The sequence below is a fragment of the Plecotus auritus genome (assembly GCF_963455305.1).
Source record: "Plecotus auritus genome assembly, chromosome: 8".
Classification (NCBI taxonomy): Eukaryota; Metazoa; Chordata; class Mammalia; order Chiroptera; family Vespertilionidae; genus Plecotus; species Plecotus auritus.
The window spans coordinates 67,505,267-67,523,426 of NC_137782.1; the positions used below are offsets into that span (position 1 = coordinate 67,505,267).

The 18,160-nt window shown below is 49.8% G+C and overlaps 1 protein-coding gene and 1 pseudogene across 3 annotated transcripts; one reads left to right on the plus strand and one right to left on the minus strand.

Annotated features, from left to right (window-relative positions):
* Positions 1–336: 336 nt before the first annotated feature.
* Positions 337–14,742, minus strand: DDRGK1 (DDRGK domain containing 1). Of its 2 annotated transcripts, none has more exons than XM_080686210.1 (9): positions 14,561–14,742; positions 13,220–13,411; positions 11,867–11,979; positions 11,520–11,621; positions 5,487–5,609; positions 5,083–5,121; positions 1,696–1,752; positions 1,004–1,195; positions 337–637 (listed from the first exon to the last, which is right to left on the minus strand). In XM_080686210.1, exons 1-8 carry the CDS (start codon positions 14,649–14,651, stop codon positions 1,043–1,045), a joined length of 870 nt encoding a protein of 289 aa, XP_080542336.1. In that variant the 5' UTR covers positions 14,652–14,742; the 3' UTR covers positions 337–637; positions 1,004–1,042. The 2 variants fall into 2 exon arrangements, with proteins under 2 accessions (XP_080542336.1, XP_080542337.1); XM_080686211.1 differs by having other exon boundaries at positions 1,004–1,052; positions 14,561–14,666.
* A 679-nt stretch (positions 14,743–15,421) lies between these two features.
* LOC308256578 (small ribosomal subunit protein eS8-like) lies at positions 15,422–16,743 on the plus strand (annotated as a pseudogene). Its single transcript has 3 exons — positions 15,422–15,481; positions 15,960–16,405; positions 16,603–16,743. The product of its transcript is annotated as a small ribosomal subunit protein eS8-like (transcript).
* The last annotated feature ends 1,417 nt before the right edge of the window (positions 16,744–18,160 follow it).

An 18,160-nucleotide genomic window follows, 5' to 3' on the forward strand; every position in this document is an offset into this window, starting at 1 on the left:
AGGAGGATGGTGAGACCTCCCTCCTCAGTTAGGGGAGACGTGGCCCAAGAGGTTTTTCACTTTTGCTCTTGGAAGGATGAAGGAAGAACAGAAAGATCTCCTCCAGACCTTGGGAGCTTGGCTTGCAGAATACAAAGGAACACAATAAATACTAAGTTTTTTGTGTGTTTTTTGAATGAATGGATGCTTGATAAAAAAAAGAACTTCCATTTGCTTCCATAGGACACTCCACCCTCTCTCCCACTCTCAATCCTCAGGTACTTTCTGAGGCTTAGATTTCACCTGCTCATTTGGGATCCCAGGCCAGGCCTTCTGCCACACGAAGCCACACCAAGCTCAGCAGTGCTCACATGCCTTTAATCTAGAACTGCCTAGTCACACTCCATCACTGCCCCAGGATGGTGGAGAGGGATAAAGATGTATGGTCAGGTAGGCCATGCCAGCTCTGAGTCCAAGAGGGAAGGTTTAGGTCAGGCTGGGGCCTGGGCAGGGGGCTCCTGGCCCCAGGCAATGAGGGAGTTGCTGGCCTGAGCAAGCTCAGTGATGGACACCCGGCCCCGCTGTCGGATGAAGTTAGCCACAGCAGCCAGTTCCTCTGGGGTTATGTAGATGAACTTGCCCCGGTCGTCAATCACACCTGTGGGGACACACAGGTTGTGGGGCTGAGCCTTCTGGGCCCTCCTCATCTGGCCTGAGATGCCCTCCCACCCCTTCACAACTGGCTCTGAGCCCTCCAGGCCTGCCTACCTGCTCCATCCTTTCCTGGATGCATCCAATCCTGGCTAGGTGTCAAATCAGGCTTCCTTGCCTGTCCTGGTACCCTGAGCCATCCCTGGGTGGCACGTCCTCCTTCTAACAGTGTCCCCTGCTCAGTGTCCATCATTGCACACCGTTCCCCCCACCCTCGGTTATGATTCTGCCTCTACAACAAGTATCTGGAGCCCTCTGTGGTTAGACACTCCCCAAAGCCAAGGCCTGCAGTGATTGATTCTCATCCTCTCACCTGTCAGAGTCCCCTCAGCCAGCAGGTCCTGAATGCGGTTTATGGTGTCCTGTGAGGAGAACAATTCTCAGAGTAGAGACGGGTGCTGCCATCCCCAGAAAAGGCACCTGCAACCTCTCTGCCACCACAGCCAAATCTCTTCCTCCCCACTCTCATGGCTGCTCCACCATCCAATGTGACTCTGCTTCTCCTCTGGAGGGTATCAGGGAAGAAGAGGCTGGGGCCCTGCAGGACCCCAAGAGAGGCACTTTTCCAACCAGGAGAGGAGCAGTGGTGACATTTGGCCATGAAGGCTGGTATAGCCTGTTTGCAAGAGTTGTCAAGGTAACTAGACTTGGGCTGCTTCAGTTACAGGGGCTGCTGGAGTGATAGGACTTTATTCTTTTCTCCTCTGCCTTTTCTTCCATCTAGCAGAAAGGCAGGGTTCTAGCTTGGAAAAATGCCTCTTGGATATTTAAAGAGAATGTGACTCCTCATTCATAAGATAAAAATATATTTGAAAATGCAAAAAAACCAAAACAAAACACACACACACCAAAACCCCCGCAGGATTCTTGGGGTGCCAAGAGAGTCCTCCTCTCTACTCCCTCCTGGTTGGGGCAGGGTAGAAGGGGCAACAAGACTCTCCATCTTTAGGGCAGGCCCCCTCTGACAGCCACACTCCACACAGCAGGCCATCTTCCAGGGCTTACCTGAGTCCGCAGGCCCACCTGGGAAGCCAGGTCTTCCAAGAGCACAACCTTGGACTGCTACAAAGAGAAAGAGTAAAAGGAGGGAGGCTAAGTGGGCAAATCCCCCTCAATACAAACTGAGGTTTGCATTCTGATCTGATCTGCTTTGGGTGCCTGGGTAACTGAATACTAGTAGATTCCTGTGGAAGAGCCTTAATCACCTCACACACTCACTCACACACTCTCCCAACCATGTGTACACCGAGACACACACACTCATACACTCTACCTTTCCCCTGCTTTTGGAGAGGTATCTGCCTAAACTACCACCTGGCCCACAGGCTTCATCCTGGGCTGGGCACCAAACTGAGACACACACACATGTGGGGAGTCAAGCACAGCTGCCACTTTCTCTGGTAGCCAGCTGTATCTTTTTTAACATCACAGACAGGTTGGAAGGGGAAGCACCATAAGATGAAGGGATGGAGTGACAGTCACCAAAAACAATTTTAATTTTTAAAAAATACGTTTTTATTGATTTTAGAGAGAGAGGAAGGGAGAGGGAGAGAGAGAGATAGAAACATCGATTGGCTGCCTTTTGCAAGCCCCCTACTGGGAATCGAGCCTGCAACCCAGGTATGTGCCCTAACTGCAATGGATCAGTGCATGGGACGATGTTCAACCAACTGAGCCAACCAGCCAGACCCAACCAAAAGCTATTTTAAAAACTATCTCCAGGCCCTAACCGGTTTGGCTCAGTGGGTAGAGCGTCGGCCTGCGGGGGCCCAGGTTCGATTCCGGTTAAGGGCATGTACCTTGGTTGCGGGCACATCCCCAGTAGGGGGTGTGCAGGAGGCAGCTGATTAATGTTTCTCTCTCATTGATGTTTCTAACTCTCTCCCTCTCCCTTTCTCTTTGTAAAAAATCAATAAAATATATATTAAAAAAAAAACACAAAAAACTATCTCCAGGATTATTTGCTGAGGACCTGCCAGGACTGAGAAGGTGTGGGAAATACAATGGTGACCAAAACATTGAACTTACAGACGGACAGGGGAGACAGGCAAGAATCTGGTCACACGCGCGCACACACACACACACACACACACACACACAGAATCTAGACAAGGAGAGAGCAGATAAAAGGGCGCAAACAAGCAGATAAAAGGGCGCAAAAAAGCCCTGGCTGGTTTGGCTCAGTGGATAGAGCATCAGCCTCTGGACTGAAGGGTCCCGGGTTCGATTCCGGTCAAGGGCACATGCCTGGGTTACGGGCTCGATCCCCAGTAGGAGGTGTGCAAGAGGCAGCCAATCAATGATTCTCTGTCATCATTGATGTTTCTATCTCTCCCTCACCCTTCCTCTCTGAAATCAATAAAAATAAGAAAAAATATATATATATTTTAAAAAGGCACAACAAGCAGGGGTCTCAGTAGAGGCAGTATGGCTCATTCCCACCTTGCCTTTGCTTATCCCTGCTATGCCCGGAGATCCTCACACTTCTTCTCACCATCCTCTTCAGACCATCTGAGGAACTGGGCCCTTAAAATAACTCTTGCTAACATTCTCAGTACTTTCCACACCACAGCCATGTTCCACATGCTTCCCTCAAACCCTCAGCAGAGCCTTTAGTTCTGGGTGGGATCGGGGGTGTGCAGCTGAGAGTCCACTGCTGGGTCCTACACATGCATCTGCCCCTGCCTCCCCCACAAACAGACAGCATATGATGCTAGAGAAGGCAGCCTTGTATGTTTCCGTGATTCTTTCATAGCAAATGAGCTGGGGGAGGAGTGACACAGTGACACCTCCCGGGCTGAGATGGCATGTGACTGTTCTAAATGCCAAACTGAATGTGCAAGCAGGAAGGCAAGCGAGCGGCAGTTGGACAGGGAACGGGCAAGCACAAGGTGACCTGGCCAGCTGGCCTCTACCTACAAAGCAGGGGGTGCGTACTGGGTTCTCAGAGGCAGCTCAAAGTGGGAACACAAAGTCACCCCAGGTGACCCCTGTGGTGCTGGGGCCAAAAATCAGCTTGGAAAAATAAACCAACAAAAAACCTAGCCCTGATCAGAAAGGAGAGTGGACCGATTGACAAAAACGAGTCAGAACTATGCCTCACATAACTATGCTGGCACAATAATGTGCCACCAGTTCTGAAACACTAAGAGAACAGAGCTCACCCCTTGGAGCCAGGAGGGTAGGATGGGAGGGCTAGATTTTGAAAGGCCTCCTTTTCCCTGCAGACAGAATCTCTGGGACAATCAGCACAGGCTGCAAAGACCTCTAAGGTCCAGAAGAGTTTGGAGATCCACCAGAAGATGGTTCCTCTGGAGCCATGGAAAGTGAGCGCTGGAACTGCCTGGGCCTTTTCTCAGGTCTCTGTAGAGGATAGGGCGAACTAAAGCTGACAGAGGGCTTCCTGGAGGAAGGACACAGGGCCACGGTGCTGCCCACTGGGTAGATGGGGACAGAAAGCTCCAAACGGCAGCAGGGAAGTGTGAGAGATGTCCTGCCCAGGCTGCAGCCCTCACGTGTGCCAGTATGGACAATGGGCTCCATCAGAGGGGAATGGGCACACCCTGAGGGAGCTTTCTTCTTCTTGGGAAACCCCAGCCCCCAGCTGCTGGGAGGCATCTAAACCCTGCTCTCTTTCAGGAGGTGGGGGAGGATTATGCAAGCCCTGGTTCCTTGGCACCCCCAAGTCCCACCCCCACCCCCGCTCCCTCTGTACTCCATCCCTCAGCCGCCTCTGCTTCTCTGAGCTGCTCTTGAAAACCTCTCGCATCCTTCGTGGGAGAGAAGTTGCTTAGCAGCAAAGCAGAGCAGGACAGTGCTTATGCTTATGCAACCCAGAGCAGCACCTGGGTGGCCTGTGCATAGAAGGGGACATACCGGCCACCCTGCCCTAAATTCCAAAGGAAGCAGCATCATTTTCACCCCCACCCCAAGACCCAAGTTCCAGGTCAGGCACACATGGCAGGGATGCTTGTTTCAAGTCAGTGGAGACTCTGGGTGACAGAACTGACAGAAAACACACATAAAGAAACTTGAGTATACAGTGACTCACTGAGCAGGGAAACTGTCAAACCCTGAGTGTGAGGAAGCGATCAAAGGCTCATGCCTCCCACACAGACCCAGGTCCTTCTCCACCTTCGGGGTCAGAGAAGAGACACTCCTGGCCATGACCCTGGCAGCTCAGCCCCTTTCGGCCCTACTGCCCACACTTGCATGAGCTTGAAACTCCTACAGCCCCCACTTGGATCGGCTCCGTCTAGGCCTTGAGAACACACATCTCTCTCTCTCTCTCTCTCTCTCTCTCTCTCTCTCTCACACACACACACACACACACACACACACACACACACACGGCAGGAAGCTGACACCATGCTCTGCTCTTTGGCTTCTTACCTTAATGTAGTTGATGAACTCTGTCAGGAAGCTGTGGGACTAAAGGAGCAGAGAAACCAGAGTGAGTGTCGCCCTTGCAGAGGCTGCAGGAGCTTACCCACCTGCCCACCTGAGTGCCACCTGCCTGTGTGCTTGCTTGTGTGCCCGCCCAACCACCTGCATGTGCCACCCACCTTCGCCAGCAGCACAGCCTCCCACAATGAGGGTTTTGGAAGCACCACCTCTCCTGAGGACAAGGCCTCTTGCTGCTAGAGCCTGCTGGTCATCATGCCCACCCATCTCTCACTGCCTAACTGAGGAGGCAGGTGAGGAGCAGCAGGGTGTCTGGGATGCGATGGCCAGCCTTGGGTCTGCCACAGGCCTGCCTTGGTGGGTGGAGGGTTTCGAAGGAGTGGCAGGCTCACCTGTTCCTCAGTCATGGTCTCGCCCACGCCCTCCTCCTCCACCACGAAGGCCTCCTTCAGTTTCAGGTACTCCTCATGCTCCCGCTGGGCCTGCTCCTCCCGGGCTTTCCTCTCCTCCTCCTCCTGTGGACACAGAGTGGGCAAGAGTCAGGTATTTGGGCACAGGTGCCCACCCCATTCCTGTTCTGGTCCTTGCTGCCCCCACAGGGCACCAGTCATACAGCTCAGCCCTTTCTTAGGGACAGAGCTCCTTCAAGACCCCGATCCCTCTGGCCCCCATGTTGAACAGAAGGCAGAGGCCCCTCTTCTCATAGTTCCATGACCCCTCCCACAATATTCTCCCATCACCCTCTCCCTCTCTTTCCTGTCATATGCAAACAAACTCCTAAGGCTTCATATCCTCACCATCCATTCACACTCCGGCCCACTCTATCTGGCTTCTGTGTACCCAGCTCCTCTGAAACAACTCCTGCTACCATCTCGCCCATGCTCTTAATCCCACCAAACCCAATGGACAACCATCAGCCTCCCAGGCCTGTCTTCTCAGTGGTATTGGGCAGAGTTGACCACGCCCTCTCTCTTCCCTTGGCTTCCAGATCCCACCTCTCCTGTACTCCCTCCTGCTCCTCGGGCCATTCTTTCCGCCTCCTCCCTTTTCCATTCTTTCTCCATGCCCAATAACCATTTTCGTGCCAGTGGCTGCCACAGTTGTATCCCTGCCCAAATCTCTACTCCCAAGCACATGACTGCCCACATGACACACTCATTGGGCTGTCACACAAGTACCTCAAATTGAATTATGTTCTAGAAGGACCCTGTGATCTATTCCCCACACGTCTGATCCTCCTCCTGAGTCCCTGGCTCAGTGAGTCACACAGCCCTCTGGCCAGTGGCCCCAGTCAGAAATGAGGTCCCATCTCCACTTAACTTCCAGAAAGCATCTCAGTCCATCCATCATCACCATCACCACCATCACCTAGTACAACAACCTCCCCACAACCTAATCCATTTCCTAGACCTCTCAGAAAGATCTTTTCAAAACACAAAGCTCAAGCGGGGACAGGAAATATCCTGATGAGCCTGGAGCACCTTGCAGTGCCAAAAGTAAGAAAACAATGAGAGTATGTCAAAGGTATACAGCAGCCAACTGAAAGAATGGCCAACACTGGAACAATCGCAGCAATAAAATAGATAAAATAGTATTGGATTACAAGACAAAGTACAAAATAAGTTGTCATAAGTCCATGTAGGTAAAAATAAACAGTTGAGTATATAAACAGAGAAGAAAACATAAATCTCCCTTACAAAAGAATTCCAAATACTTTTTAAAAAAATATGGAATGCTGGAGAAACCAAGATGGCGGCATAGGTAAGCACCTAAACTGCTGCCTCGCACAACAATTTCAAAACTACGACTAAAAGACAGAACGGACACCATCCAGAACCACAGGAAAGCTGGCTGAGTGAAAATTCTACAACTAGAAGGAAAGAGAAAAGCTCACAGAGAATTGGAGGTACAGCAAAGGGTCTTTGTGCACGCAGAGAGGAAGGGCGGCTGAGAGCCTGGCTGACTTTCTCTGGCGGAAGGGGGAAGGAAGCCCCCGACCACACTGAACCTCAGTTCTGACTGGACTGAACCCCAGTTCCGGGCGAGCCTCTGGGGACCCACGCTCTTACAGGGGGAGTCTGGACTCTCGGGCGGAGACTCAGGAGCCGGGAAGGCAGAGGTCTGAAGGAGCACGCGTGCCAGTGCGCACAAAGGCTGCAGAGGTTGCCACAGGCTTTCCCTAGTGGAAGGGAGTCAGAGGCTCCTGACTGCACTGGGCCCCAGTTCTGACTGCACTGAACCCCAGTTCCAGGCGAGCCCCTGGGGACCCACGCTCTTGTGGGGGGAGTCTGGACTCTTGGGCGGAGACTCAGGAGCCAGGGAAGGCAGAGGTCTGAAGGCGCGCGCGTGCCAGTGCGCACAAAGGAAGCGGAGGTTGCCACAGGCTTTCCCTAGTGGAAGGGAGTCAGAGGCTCCTGACTGCACTGAGCCCCAGTTCTGACTGCAGTGAACCCCAGTTCCAGGCGAGCCCCTGGGGACCCACGCTCTTGTGGGGGGAGTCTGGACTCTCGGGCGGAGACTCGGGAGCTGGGGAAGGCAGAGGTCTACGAGTGCGTGCAAGGGCAAGGCTGACAGGAAGCCAAGACTGTCTGCTCCGCCCTGAGACTCCACCCCATCCAAGCTGAGCACAGAGGCTATTGCAATTTGGCAAGTCTAATCCTATAAGGCTGTCTCCAGCACCGAACTTCTCCCAGCATAGACACAGCTGATCCTTACAGCCAACTGGCCTGGAGGTCAATTCCTCCCAGTGATACCAACAACAATCAAGACTTAACTACAACAAGGCTGTACGCACAGTCCACAAAGGGGTGCACCAAGAGTGTCCACTTCAGGTTAACTGGGGAGGCCGACCCACTGGGCCATATAGGAAACCTAGCACACAAATTTACCCTACCAACTCAGGGAAGCAGTGAAAATGCGGCGTCAAAGAAACAGATCACAAACGAAAGAAATGGAGGAAAACAAACGACTGGATATAGAATTCAAAACCACGGTTATAAGGCTTTTCAAGAATATCCTAGAAAAGGCCGATAAATATAACGAGACCCTCGAAGATATGAAAAAGGACCAACTAGAAATTAAACATACACTGACTGAAATAAAAAATATTATACAGAGACCCAAAAACAGACTAGAAGAACACAAGAATCAAGTCAAAGAATTGAAATACAAAGAAGCAAAAAACACTCAACTGAAAAAGCAAAAAGAAAAAAAAAACAACACCCAAAAAGTTGAAGATAGTGTAAGAAGACTCTGGGACAACTTCAAGCGTACCAACATCAGAATTATGGGGGTGCCAAAAGAAGAGAGAGAGCAAGATACTGAAAACCTATTGGAAGAAATAATGACAGAAAACTTCCCCCACCTGGTGAAAGAAATAGACTTACAAGTCCAGGAAGCGCACAGAACCCCAAACAAAAGGAATCCAAAGAGGACCACACCAAGACACATCATAATTAAAATGCCAAGAGCAAAAGACAAAGAGAGAATATTAAAAGCAGCAAGAGAAAAACAGTTAATTATCTACAATGGAGCACCCATACGACTGTCAGCTGATTTCTCAACAGAAACTATGCAGGCCAGACGGGAGTGGCAAGAAATTTTCAATGTGATGAATAGCAAGAACCTACAACCAAGATTACTCTACCCAGCAAAGCTATCATTCAGAATTGAAGGGCAGATAAAGAGCTTCACAGATAAGAAAAAGCTGAAGGAGTTCATCACCACCAAACCAGTATTATATGAAATGCTGAAAGGTATTCTTAAAGAAGAGGAAGAAAAAAGTAAAGAGAAAAATTATGAACAACAAATACATATCTATGAACAAGTGAACCTAAAAATCAAGTGAATTAAAAACCTGAGGAACAGAATAATCTGGTGAATATAATAGAATCAGGGGCATAGAAAGGGAGTGGACTGATAATTCTCAGGGGGAAAGGGGTATGGGGGGTTCAGGAAGAGACTGGACAAAAATCATACACCAGCCGAAACCGGTTTGGCTCAGTGGATAGAGCGTCGGCCTGCGGACTGAAGGGTCCCGGGTTCGATTCCGGTCAAGGGGATGTACCTTGGTTGCAGGCACATCCCCAGTGGGAGGTGTGCAGGAGGCAGCTGATCGATGTTTCTCTCTCATCGATGTTTCTAACTCTCTATCCCTCTCCCTTCCTCTCTGTAAAAAATCAATAAAATATATTAAAAAAAAAAATCATACACCAATGGATGAGGACAGTGTGGGGGGAAAAAGGAGAAACAATTGTAATAATCTGAATAAAGATTTATTTAAAAAAAAATATGGAATGCTTCACGAATTTGCGTGTCATCCTTCCTAATCTTCTCTGTATCATTCCAATTTTACTAGTAGTATATGTGCTGCCAAAGCAAGCACTCCTAATACTTTTTGTAGATGCTCTCTAAATGAGGCTGGGCATAAATCCCCACCCCTTAAGGGTGGCCTGTGCACAGTGACTTGTTTATGAAGAAGTATGAGAAGGAAAGTGGAGAAATTTTGTTTCTTAAATTCTAACTCTTCCTAAGAGCTTTCTTTTTTAAAAAATGTTTTTATTGGTTTTTAGAGAGAGAGCAAGGGAGAGGGAGAGAGGGATAGAAACATCGATGAGAGAGAAGCATCATTGATTGGCTGCCTCCTGCACACCCCCTACTGGGGATCGTGACCAGGAATTGAACCAGTGACCTCTTGGTTCATGGGTCAACGCTCATCTACTGAGATACAGCGGCTGGGCTACAGTGGAGAAATTTGACAAAACCCCAGCCAGGTGATCTAGGTTAACATCACTAGTGACTCGTCAAGTTGATAACATGTACCACTGATATGTTGTGTTGAAGATGGCACTTCGCCTGTGGTCTTACTGCCAGAAACCCATAACCTCCGTCTAACCATGAGAAAAACATCAGCCAATGCAAATTGAGGAACACTGTACAAAATACTTTCCCAGCACTCTTCAAACAATCAAGTTAATCAAAAGCAAGGAAAGTCTGCCCTAGCCGGCTTGGCTCAGTGGATACGCAGGGGTCCTCAAACTATGGCCCGTGGGCCACATGAGGCCCACCGAGGACATTTATCCGGCCCGCCGGGTGCCACTGCCTGTCCTGCTTAGCAGCCGACTCGTCCCGGGCCTGCAGTGCACATAGGAATTTGTTCATAGTTTGTTTTTTTTTTAAACTATAGTCCGGCCCTCCAACGGTCTGAGGGACAGTGAACTGGCCCCCTGTTTAAAAAGTTTGAGGACCCCTGGATAGAGCATCAGCCTGCGGACTGAAGGGTCCCAGGTTCGATTCCGGCCAAGGGCACATGTCCAGGTTGTGGGATTGATCCCCAGTGTGGGATGTGCAGGAGGCAGCCGATCAATGATTCTCTCTCACCATTGATGTTTCTATCTCTCTCTCCTTCTCCCTTCCTCTCTGAAATCAATAAAGAAATATATATATATAGCAAGAAAAGTCTGAGAAATTGTCACAATCCAGAAGAGCCTAAGAAGATATGACAACTAAGTGTAATGTGGTATTTTGGATGTGATCCTGGAAACGAGAAAAGACACTGGGGGGAAAACGAATAAAATCTGAATAATGTGTGAGGTTTAGTTAATAATAATATATCCATATTAGTTGTGGGAAATAGGCCACAATAGATAAGATGTCAATAACAGGGGAAACTGAGTGAGGGAGAGAAGAGCCCCAGGATATTGAAGGTGCATTAGCCAGAGTCAATACTTAGAAAGGTGAAAAGCCCTCTCTGCTAATGCCTCCCTCTGCTGTGTTCTGGTCCCTTCACTACAGCACCCACAGCCAGGCTTTCTGCCATCCTGAACAATGAGGCCAGTCAGAACCTGAAGGCACAAAGCTATGGGGTCTTCCCAGCTGGGGCAGCCCTGGCTCTTACCCTATATCACAGCACATCTTTGTGATATTCTCTTTCTTGGGTACCTGGTTCTCAGAAAAAGAAAGCATCTGGCAAACAAGTGGTCATTAACAACCTTTATTGCTGTGGCCCCCATCCCTGAGCATCTCTTCTATGCCAGGCCCTAAACAGGACCTGGCTCAGGCAGGGTCCACCATCTCTCACAGTGACCTGTAACAGCCTCAAGGCCCTCAGGATCTAGATCCCCCCACCTTTACCTCTTTGACCCCTCTCCTTGCTTACCCTGCTCTAGCCACTCTCACCACCTGAATGTTCTTCAAGTATTCCAGATATGATCGATACAACACAGGCATGAAAATTCCCATCTCAGGCTCTGCTTTTCAGCAGTACCTTTACACAGACGGCACCTAGAACCCAGGGCCAAGTAAACCCAGGCCTGCCCCTGCACCTGGTCTATGGCCTATCTTCTGGGTTGGAGGAGTTGGGGAGCTGCATGGGAAACAAGGCTGCCTAGTCAGGTGTCAGAGTCAGGATCTGGGGTCGGCCTCACCTTCTGTTTCTCTTCCAGCCGAAGCCGCTCCTCCTCCTTCTTCCACTCTGCCTCACGCTGGGACTCAAGGCGTTTCCGCTCCTCACGCTCAGCTTCCTCTGCCTGGAGAGAGGTCTTCATAGGGGCACATCCCCACCCCTGGCTAGAGGTTGCCCACCTCCCAAACAGGCCAGGGCAGGCAATGCCTGGACCAGGCCACAGACCAAGGCTGCAGGAGACAAAACCAGGCAAGCAGCAAACACCAGCCCAGCATGCAAAGATCCTCAAAGGAAGGGTTCACCATAGGGAACAGGGAAGGCAGGGCCCTTTCCCACTTCCCAGAGCTGCACCCCACCCCTCCTGCTTGCCTCTCGCTGGGCTTTTCGTGCTTGTTTCTCCTCCAGTTTCCGTAGTTTCTTGGCTCCAATTTTCCCTGACAGGTGAGTTTCCACTGGCTTCTCACTGTCTTCTTCCTCATGGGCTAAGTGTGGTTAGAGACACTTTAGGTCCTGGCTAGAGAGGATGATGGATCCACCCAACCCCTTGTCCCTGGTACCTTCACCCACCTGCAAGTCACTAGCCCAGCTCTGCCCTCCAGAGGCATCTGCCATGAATGCAGAAATTTAAACTCCGGGTGTACTAGTACGTGTATTAGGGGTGGTGGTAGGGTGTGGGGACCAGAGGGCAAGGGAAGAGATAACTTTAGTTGCTGCATAGCCATAGAGGGAGGCACCAGGTTCCAATATTTGAATGCCTGCAAATCACAGGCAGGACTGTCTGGGCTTGCAGTTCTGTTTTCTGTCTCTGAGCCAAAGCTCCAGGGAAGGATGTCCCAGGGGAAATTTATCCCCATCCCCCTCTCCCTCCCATCTCAAATCTCAAATCATCTTCACTGTAGTCAGGAACTACTGAGGGTTCTGGGCTCAGCCCCTGGCCAGGGTTATTTATCCCTTTGACTCACCAGATCCAATGCAAAAAGACAGCCCAAACCCCAGGATTACCCCAAAGGCCCTAAAAGTTAAAGACTTGCTGATTCCTGATAGCAAGGATGTTTGACTCCCAAGTCTGAGACAGGAGGAATGGTGCAACAGAAGGCCTCTTTTTTGCACTCAAGGGGCTAATTTCCAAAGGTACAAGGGCAAAAGCCCCAAATGCTTCCTCCTCAGTCTCAAGCCAGCTATGGAGCACTGGAAAGGGATATTCTTTTACATAATCCTAAGGGCTCTCTGTTGGTCTCCCAGCACCAGGGATATAGAGGCTCTTGTCAAAAGAATATCTCTGTCCTCAAACTCTTCTCAGGTTATGGGTGACTCTACTCCAGGAACTGCAGAAGCTCTTAGCCAGGAACTCCGGCTCTGGGGTGAGGCCCTCCGGGAATGAATATGCCCACACCAGGAAGGCTGCTGGAATATAAGGAATGGACTGAGAAACTCTTGTGGTCAATCTAAAGATCCCTGCCCTCCTGCTTGGACACTGAGAACCAAGGTGAAGGAAGAGGGGGTCAGCCCAAAAAAATAAGGGTCAGGATCCAGAACTTTTGGTCCCTAGGACTGAAGGCCAAGTCCAAGTCTGGCCACATTTCATCCTATGGCTCCACACCCTATCCTCCTACCCACATTCCATCCCACACTGGCTCCACACCTTATCCTTCTACCCAGCTTTTGGAGTCCTCTTTTCCCCTGAACCAGTTCCCTTCCCCTACAGGCTATGGCCCCACTCACCTGGGATGACAGCCTCATCCTCATTCTCATCCACCTCCAACCTGGCCACCCGTTGGGCTTGACGCTGGGCCTGCAGGCGGCTGCCCAGGTCCCTGCGGCGCCGGGGTCTAGCCCCAGCCCTCTGCTCCTCGGGCTGGACCACTCGGCCTGCTGTTACTGGCTCTTCTCCATTGTGCAGTGGCTCTTGGCCGGCTGTAGGAAGAGAGGAACCATAATGCTGTCGGCACCCCAACCCACCTGATGGCTGGGGAGCAACATCCCAAAAGTCTCATCCCCCCTCAACTCAGCTTCCTCCAGGCTCCTAATACCCAGAGCACAAACCCCAACTTTTCAGACCATTGAGACATTTACAACCCAGATCCACACCTTGGTCTATGAGCAAGATCACCCTTTGCCTCTTGCCTGTGTTAACATCTTTCCCCTCAAGGCCCCACCTTTCCAGCTGGCCCATCAGATTACCACCCTGATGGAGCAAGATGGAGCTGAAGCTCTACCTCCTCCAGGAAGCCCACCTTGACCCATCCAGACTTCACCCGAATGTCCCTTGCAGGACTGCATTTATTTCTTGCATAATACCACCTAAACGCCATGGTTTTATCTGGCATCTCAACCAGAGAGCCCACTTGGGGCCTGTCTTTCCTTCCAGGAAGATTTGTTGGCTATCTGCCTTACCTCAGCTTCTCTCCCCTGCCATTGGAGCATGCAGGTGCTCCGAGTGGCTTGTGGGCCAGAGAAGGGGAGAGACATTATACACAAAGCCATATGCGGACAAGGGGTGGGGTGAGGAATGAAGGATGTATCTGTTCTATGCCCTGGACATGATCTTCGGATCGGAGTGCAGAACAGGGAGGAGGGTGCATGGGTGTCTTTTTGAGAGGAAAAAGAGAGAGCTTCAGGCAGTTCTTTGAGTTGCCTCGTGTTCTCTCCAGCTGGTGGGTAGGCAGAAAACACTCAGGTGCCCACTTCTTGGCATCCACTCCGGAGCCAGCTTTGGAGGAAACTCCTGCGGCCTCAACTACGGGCGCAGAGGGGGATCGCCCCAATGAGAGATGGCAGTGCTGTCCGCCAGGGCCCAACCCCTCTGGGTCAGTAGATCTGGAGTGCCTGGGGCCGGGAGAACCGTGTAGGACGCTGCTAACCCGACCGCGGGTTCCAGCACTGCGGTTCCCAGCGGATCGCGTACGTCTACGTTAGCGCAGGAGCAGCCTGACGCCGGGCGGGCGCTGCGGCCGCCCCGCCGGCGTGCAGACGCATGCGCAAGAGCCGCGGCGCGACGGATTACCAAGGCTCAGGAGGCCGGAAACGCGGCCCCACCGGCCCTGGCGCGGCGACATCTCCTACCTGCTGCCGCGCCGCCTTGTCTGCGAGTGAGGAAGAAGATAAGGCCGACCAGCAGAGCCGCCGCCACCAGGTACACCACGGGGGCCACCATGTCAACGGCTTCCTGTGCGGGGTTAGCGCGTCCACCCAGCAGCCCGGGATCTCCCAGGCCCCGCCCAACGCTCACATGCCCCGCCCCTTCCCATCCTAGACTCCGCCCACCACTCTGGTCCCGCCCAAGCCGCAGGATTCACCAAGAGACCATACGTTTTTATTTTAAAACTAGAGGGCTGGTGCACAAATTCATGTACGTGTGGGGTTCCTGGGCCTGGCTGGTGATGGGGGTCAATCTGGGCATCTCGCCCAGTCCCAATGGGGGTCAGCCAGCCCCGGGGAGGGACAGCAGGAGTTTGGCTGTGGGAGTGCACTGACCACCAAGGGGCAGCTCCTGTGTTGAGCGTCTGCCCCCTGGTGGTCAGTGCATGTCATAGCAACCAGTTGACCAGTCGCTTAGGCTTTTATATATAGAGATAGAAGGTGAATTTTGAAAAGATGCTTGTAGTACCTCGTATTTCATAAGGGCTCCCAAAATGCTGGTTATTATTATTCTCATGGGTTATATACCACAGTAAGATAGATCGATAGATCGATAGATCGATAGATAGATAGATGATAGATAAAATGACTTTTGGGGGCATAAAAAAAGATTAAGTGGAAATTATTGCAAACGTAATGTGCAGTGTGTTAACATTAATATATGTTTTTAAAGCACTAAACAATACCATATAGTGTTTATGGAAACATACTATGTGGAAAAAGTACAAAACATATTTAGGAATAATACATACGAACTTCAGTGATTACCTTTGGGGAGGGAAGAAGATGGATGAGATTAAAGGCAGAACTGTGCCTGTACCTGTAACATTTGATTTCGTTGAAAAGGTGAGGGGGAGAGACCAAATCTTCCATTTAAATAATGATATACTTTTGTACTCAGACCTTCCAATTTTAGACCAATTTTAAAATAAAATTAGCTTTATTGGGTTGTACAAAAATTAATGTTGCAGTTTTCCATGGTGAGCTCTTGGAAATTAAACACCCACAGGGAATTTAAATTCCCCTTTAATTCTTAACAATTTATAGAGAAAATGGGACAAGTTATACCTTGATAAAGTTGTTTAAAAAAAAACCCTGGGGGCTCTGGCCTGATAACTCAGAACATTGACCCAATACACCAATGTTGTGGGTTCAATCCCTGGCCAGAGCACATATAAGAATCAACTAATGAATGAATAAATAAGTGGAACAACAAATCGATGTTTCTCCTTCTCTCTTTCCCCCTTCCTTTTTCTTTCTCAAAATCCACACATTGTTTAAAGATTTAAGGAAAAAAACACAACTGGGGACAGGCTCTTTCCAGTGGCACCAAGCCATCTCTCAGGACAACTGGCATAAGTGCCACAAGACTGGGCACAAGAGAAATCCCTACCACAAGAAGTGAAAATATGAGCTGGGACATCCGCCAACACTAAGATTTACCCCCCTGCCCCCCACCCCTCTGCATACATACAGTCTGTGTGTGGGGGAGGAAATAAGAGGTACCATGCCTTGAAGCTGGGCAGCTGGGCATGGGCAACTTCTCCTGGGGCTCAGAGTGTTCTGCACACAAAACAAGGATTATTGATGTTGTCTACAATGCACCCAACAACAAACTGGTCTGTACCAAGACTCCAGTAAAGAACTGCATCATGCTTGTTGACAGCACATCCTACTGACAGTGGTACTAGTCCCACTATGCACTGCCCCCTGGGCTGCAAGAAGGGGGCCAAGCTCTCTTGTGAGGAGGAAGAGATTTTAAACAAACAAACAAACAAACAAATCAAAAGTTAAGCCCTAGCCAGTTTGGCTCAGGCCCTGGTCCGGGCTCCTGTGGGAGGCAACCAATTGATGTGTTTCTCTCACATGGATGTTTCTCTTTGTCTTTCCCTCGCTCTTCTACTCTCCCTAAAAATCAATGGACAAATATCCTCGGGTGAGGATTAACAACAACAACAAAAAGTCAGAAGAAATATGATGATGAAGGGAAAGGGAATGCCAAAATCAGTAGCCTTCTAGAGGAGCAGTTCCAGGAGGGCAAACTTCATATATATATTGATTTCAGAGAGGGAGAGATAGAAACATTAATGATGAGAGAGAATAATTGATCAGCTGCCTCCTGTGCTCCCTACCAGGGATTGAACCTGCAACTCGGGCATGTGCCCTGACCGGGAATTGAACCTGGTTCATAGGCTGATGGTCAACCACGAGCCATGCCCAGCCAGACAGGGCAAGTTTCTTGCATGCATCGCTTCAAGACCAGACCAGCGAGGCTGAGCAGATGGTTATGTGCTCAAGGGCAAGGAGCTGGAGTTCTAGCTGAAGAAAATCAAGGCCTGCCCTGACCAGTTTGGCTCAGTGAATAAAGCGTCAGCCTGCGGAGAGTTCTCAGGTTCGATTCTGGTCAAGGGCATGTACCTTGGTTGCGGGCATATCCCCAGTAAGAGGTGTGCAGGAGGCAGCTGGTTGATGTTTCTCATCGATGTTTCTAACTCTCTATTCCTCTCCCTTCCTCTCTGTAAGAAATCAATAAAATATAATTTTTAAAAAAGAAAATCAAGGCCTAAGAAGACAAATAAATCCTCTTCTCTCCTATCTTAGCTCCTGTATTAAAGGTGCTTATTCCAAAAAACTAGGGACAGGATGTAATCTCGAGATTTTTTAGAAAGCAAATAACTACTGGGAATTTGTTATTAGAGTATGAAGCCTTGCCGAAACCGGTTTGGCTCAGTGGATAGAGCGTCGGCCTGCGGACTGAAAGGTCCCAGGTTCGATTCCGGTCAAGGGCACGTGCCTTGGTTGCGGGCACATCCCCAGTGGGAGGTGTGTAGGAGGCAGCTGATCGATGTCTCTCTCATCGATGTTTCTAGCTCTCTATCCCTCTCCCTTCCTCTCTGTAAAAAATCAATAAAATATTAAAAAAATATATATATAAAATATAGAGTATGAAGCCTTTTGTGTGTGTGATAACATAAAGATCCCAGGACCAATGGTGTGTATGCGTTGTTGGTGGTGGTAGATTTGAAAAAGTATGACATGTTAACTTCCGATAAGTGGAAATTATTGCAAATGGTTATCTGCAGTGTTACAACATTTATGTATGTTTTTTTTAATCCTCACCTGAGGAGTGAGGATATTTTTTCCATTGATTTTTTTCTTTAGAGAGAGTGGAAGACGGAGGCGGGGGAGGGAAAATACAGAGAGAGAGAAACACCAATGTGACAGAGACATATCAATTGGATGCCTCCCACATGACTCTGCTGGGAACGGGGGAGAGCAGGGAACCCGACCTGCAACACGGGTATATGCCTTTGACCAGGAATTGAGAACTCAGTACACAGGCCAAGTCTCTAAACACTGAACAATGCCAGCCAGGGCTATGTATGTCTTAAAAGTACTAAACAATACCACATTATTAAATTGGAATGGTGGAATCTTGAGCATCAATTTTATTATGTTCTGTAAGTTTGGAATATTTCATAATTTACATTTTAAAATTAAAATTTAAACAAGCCGAAATGGGCA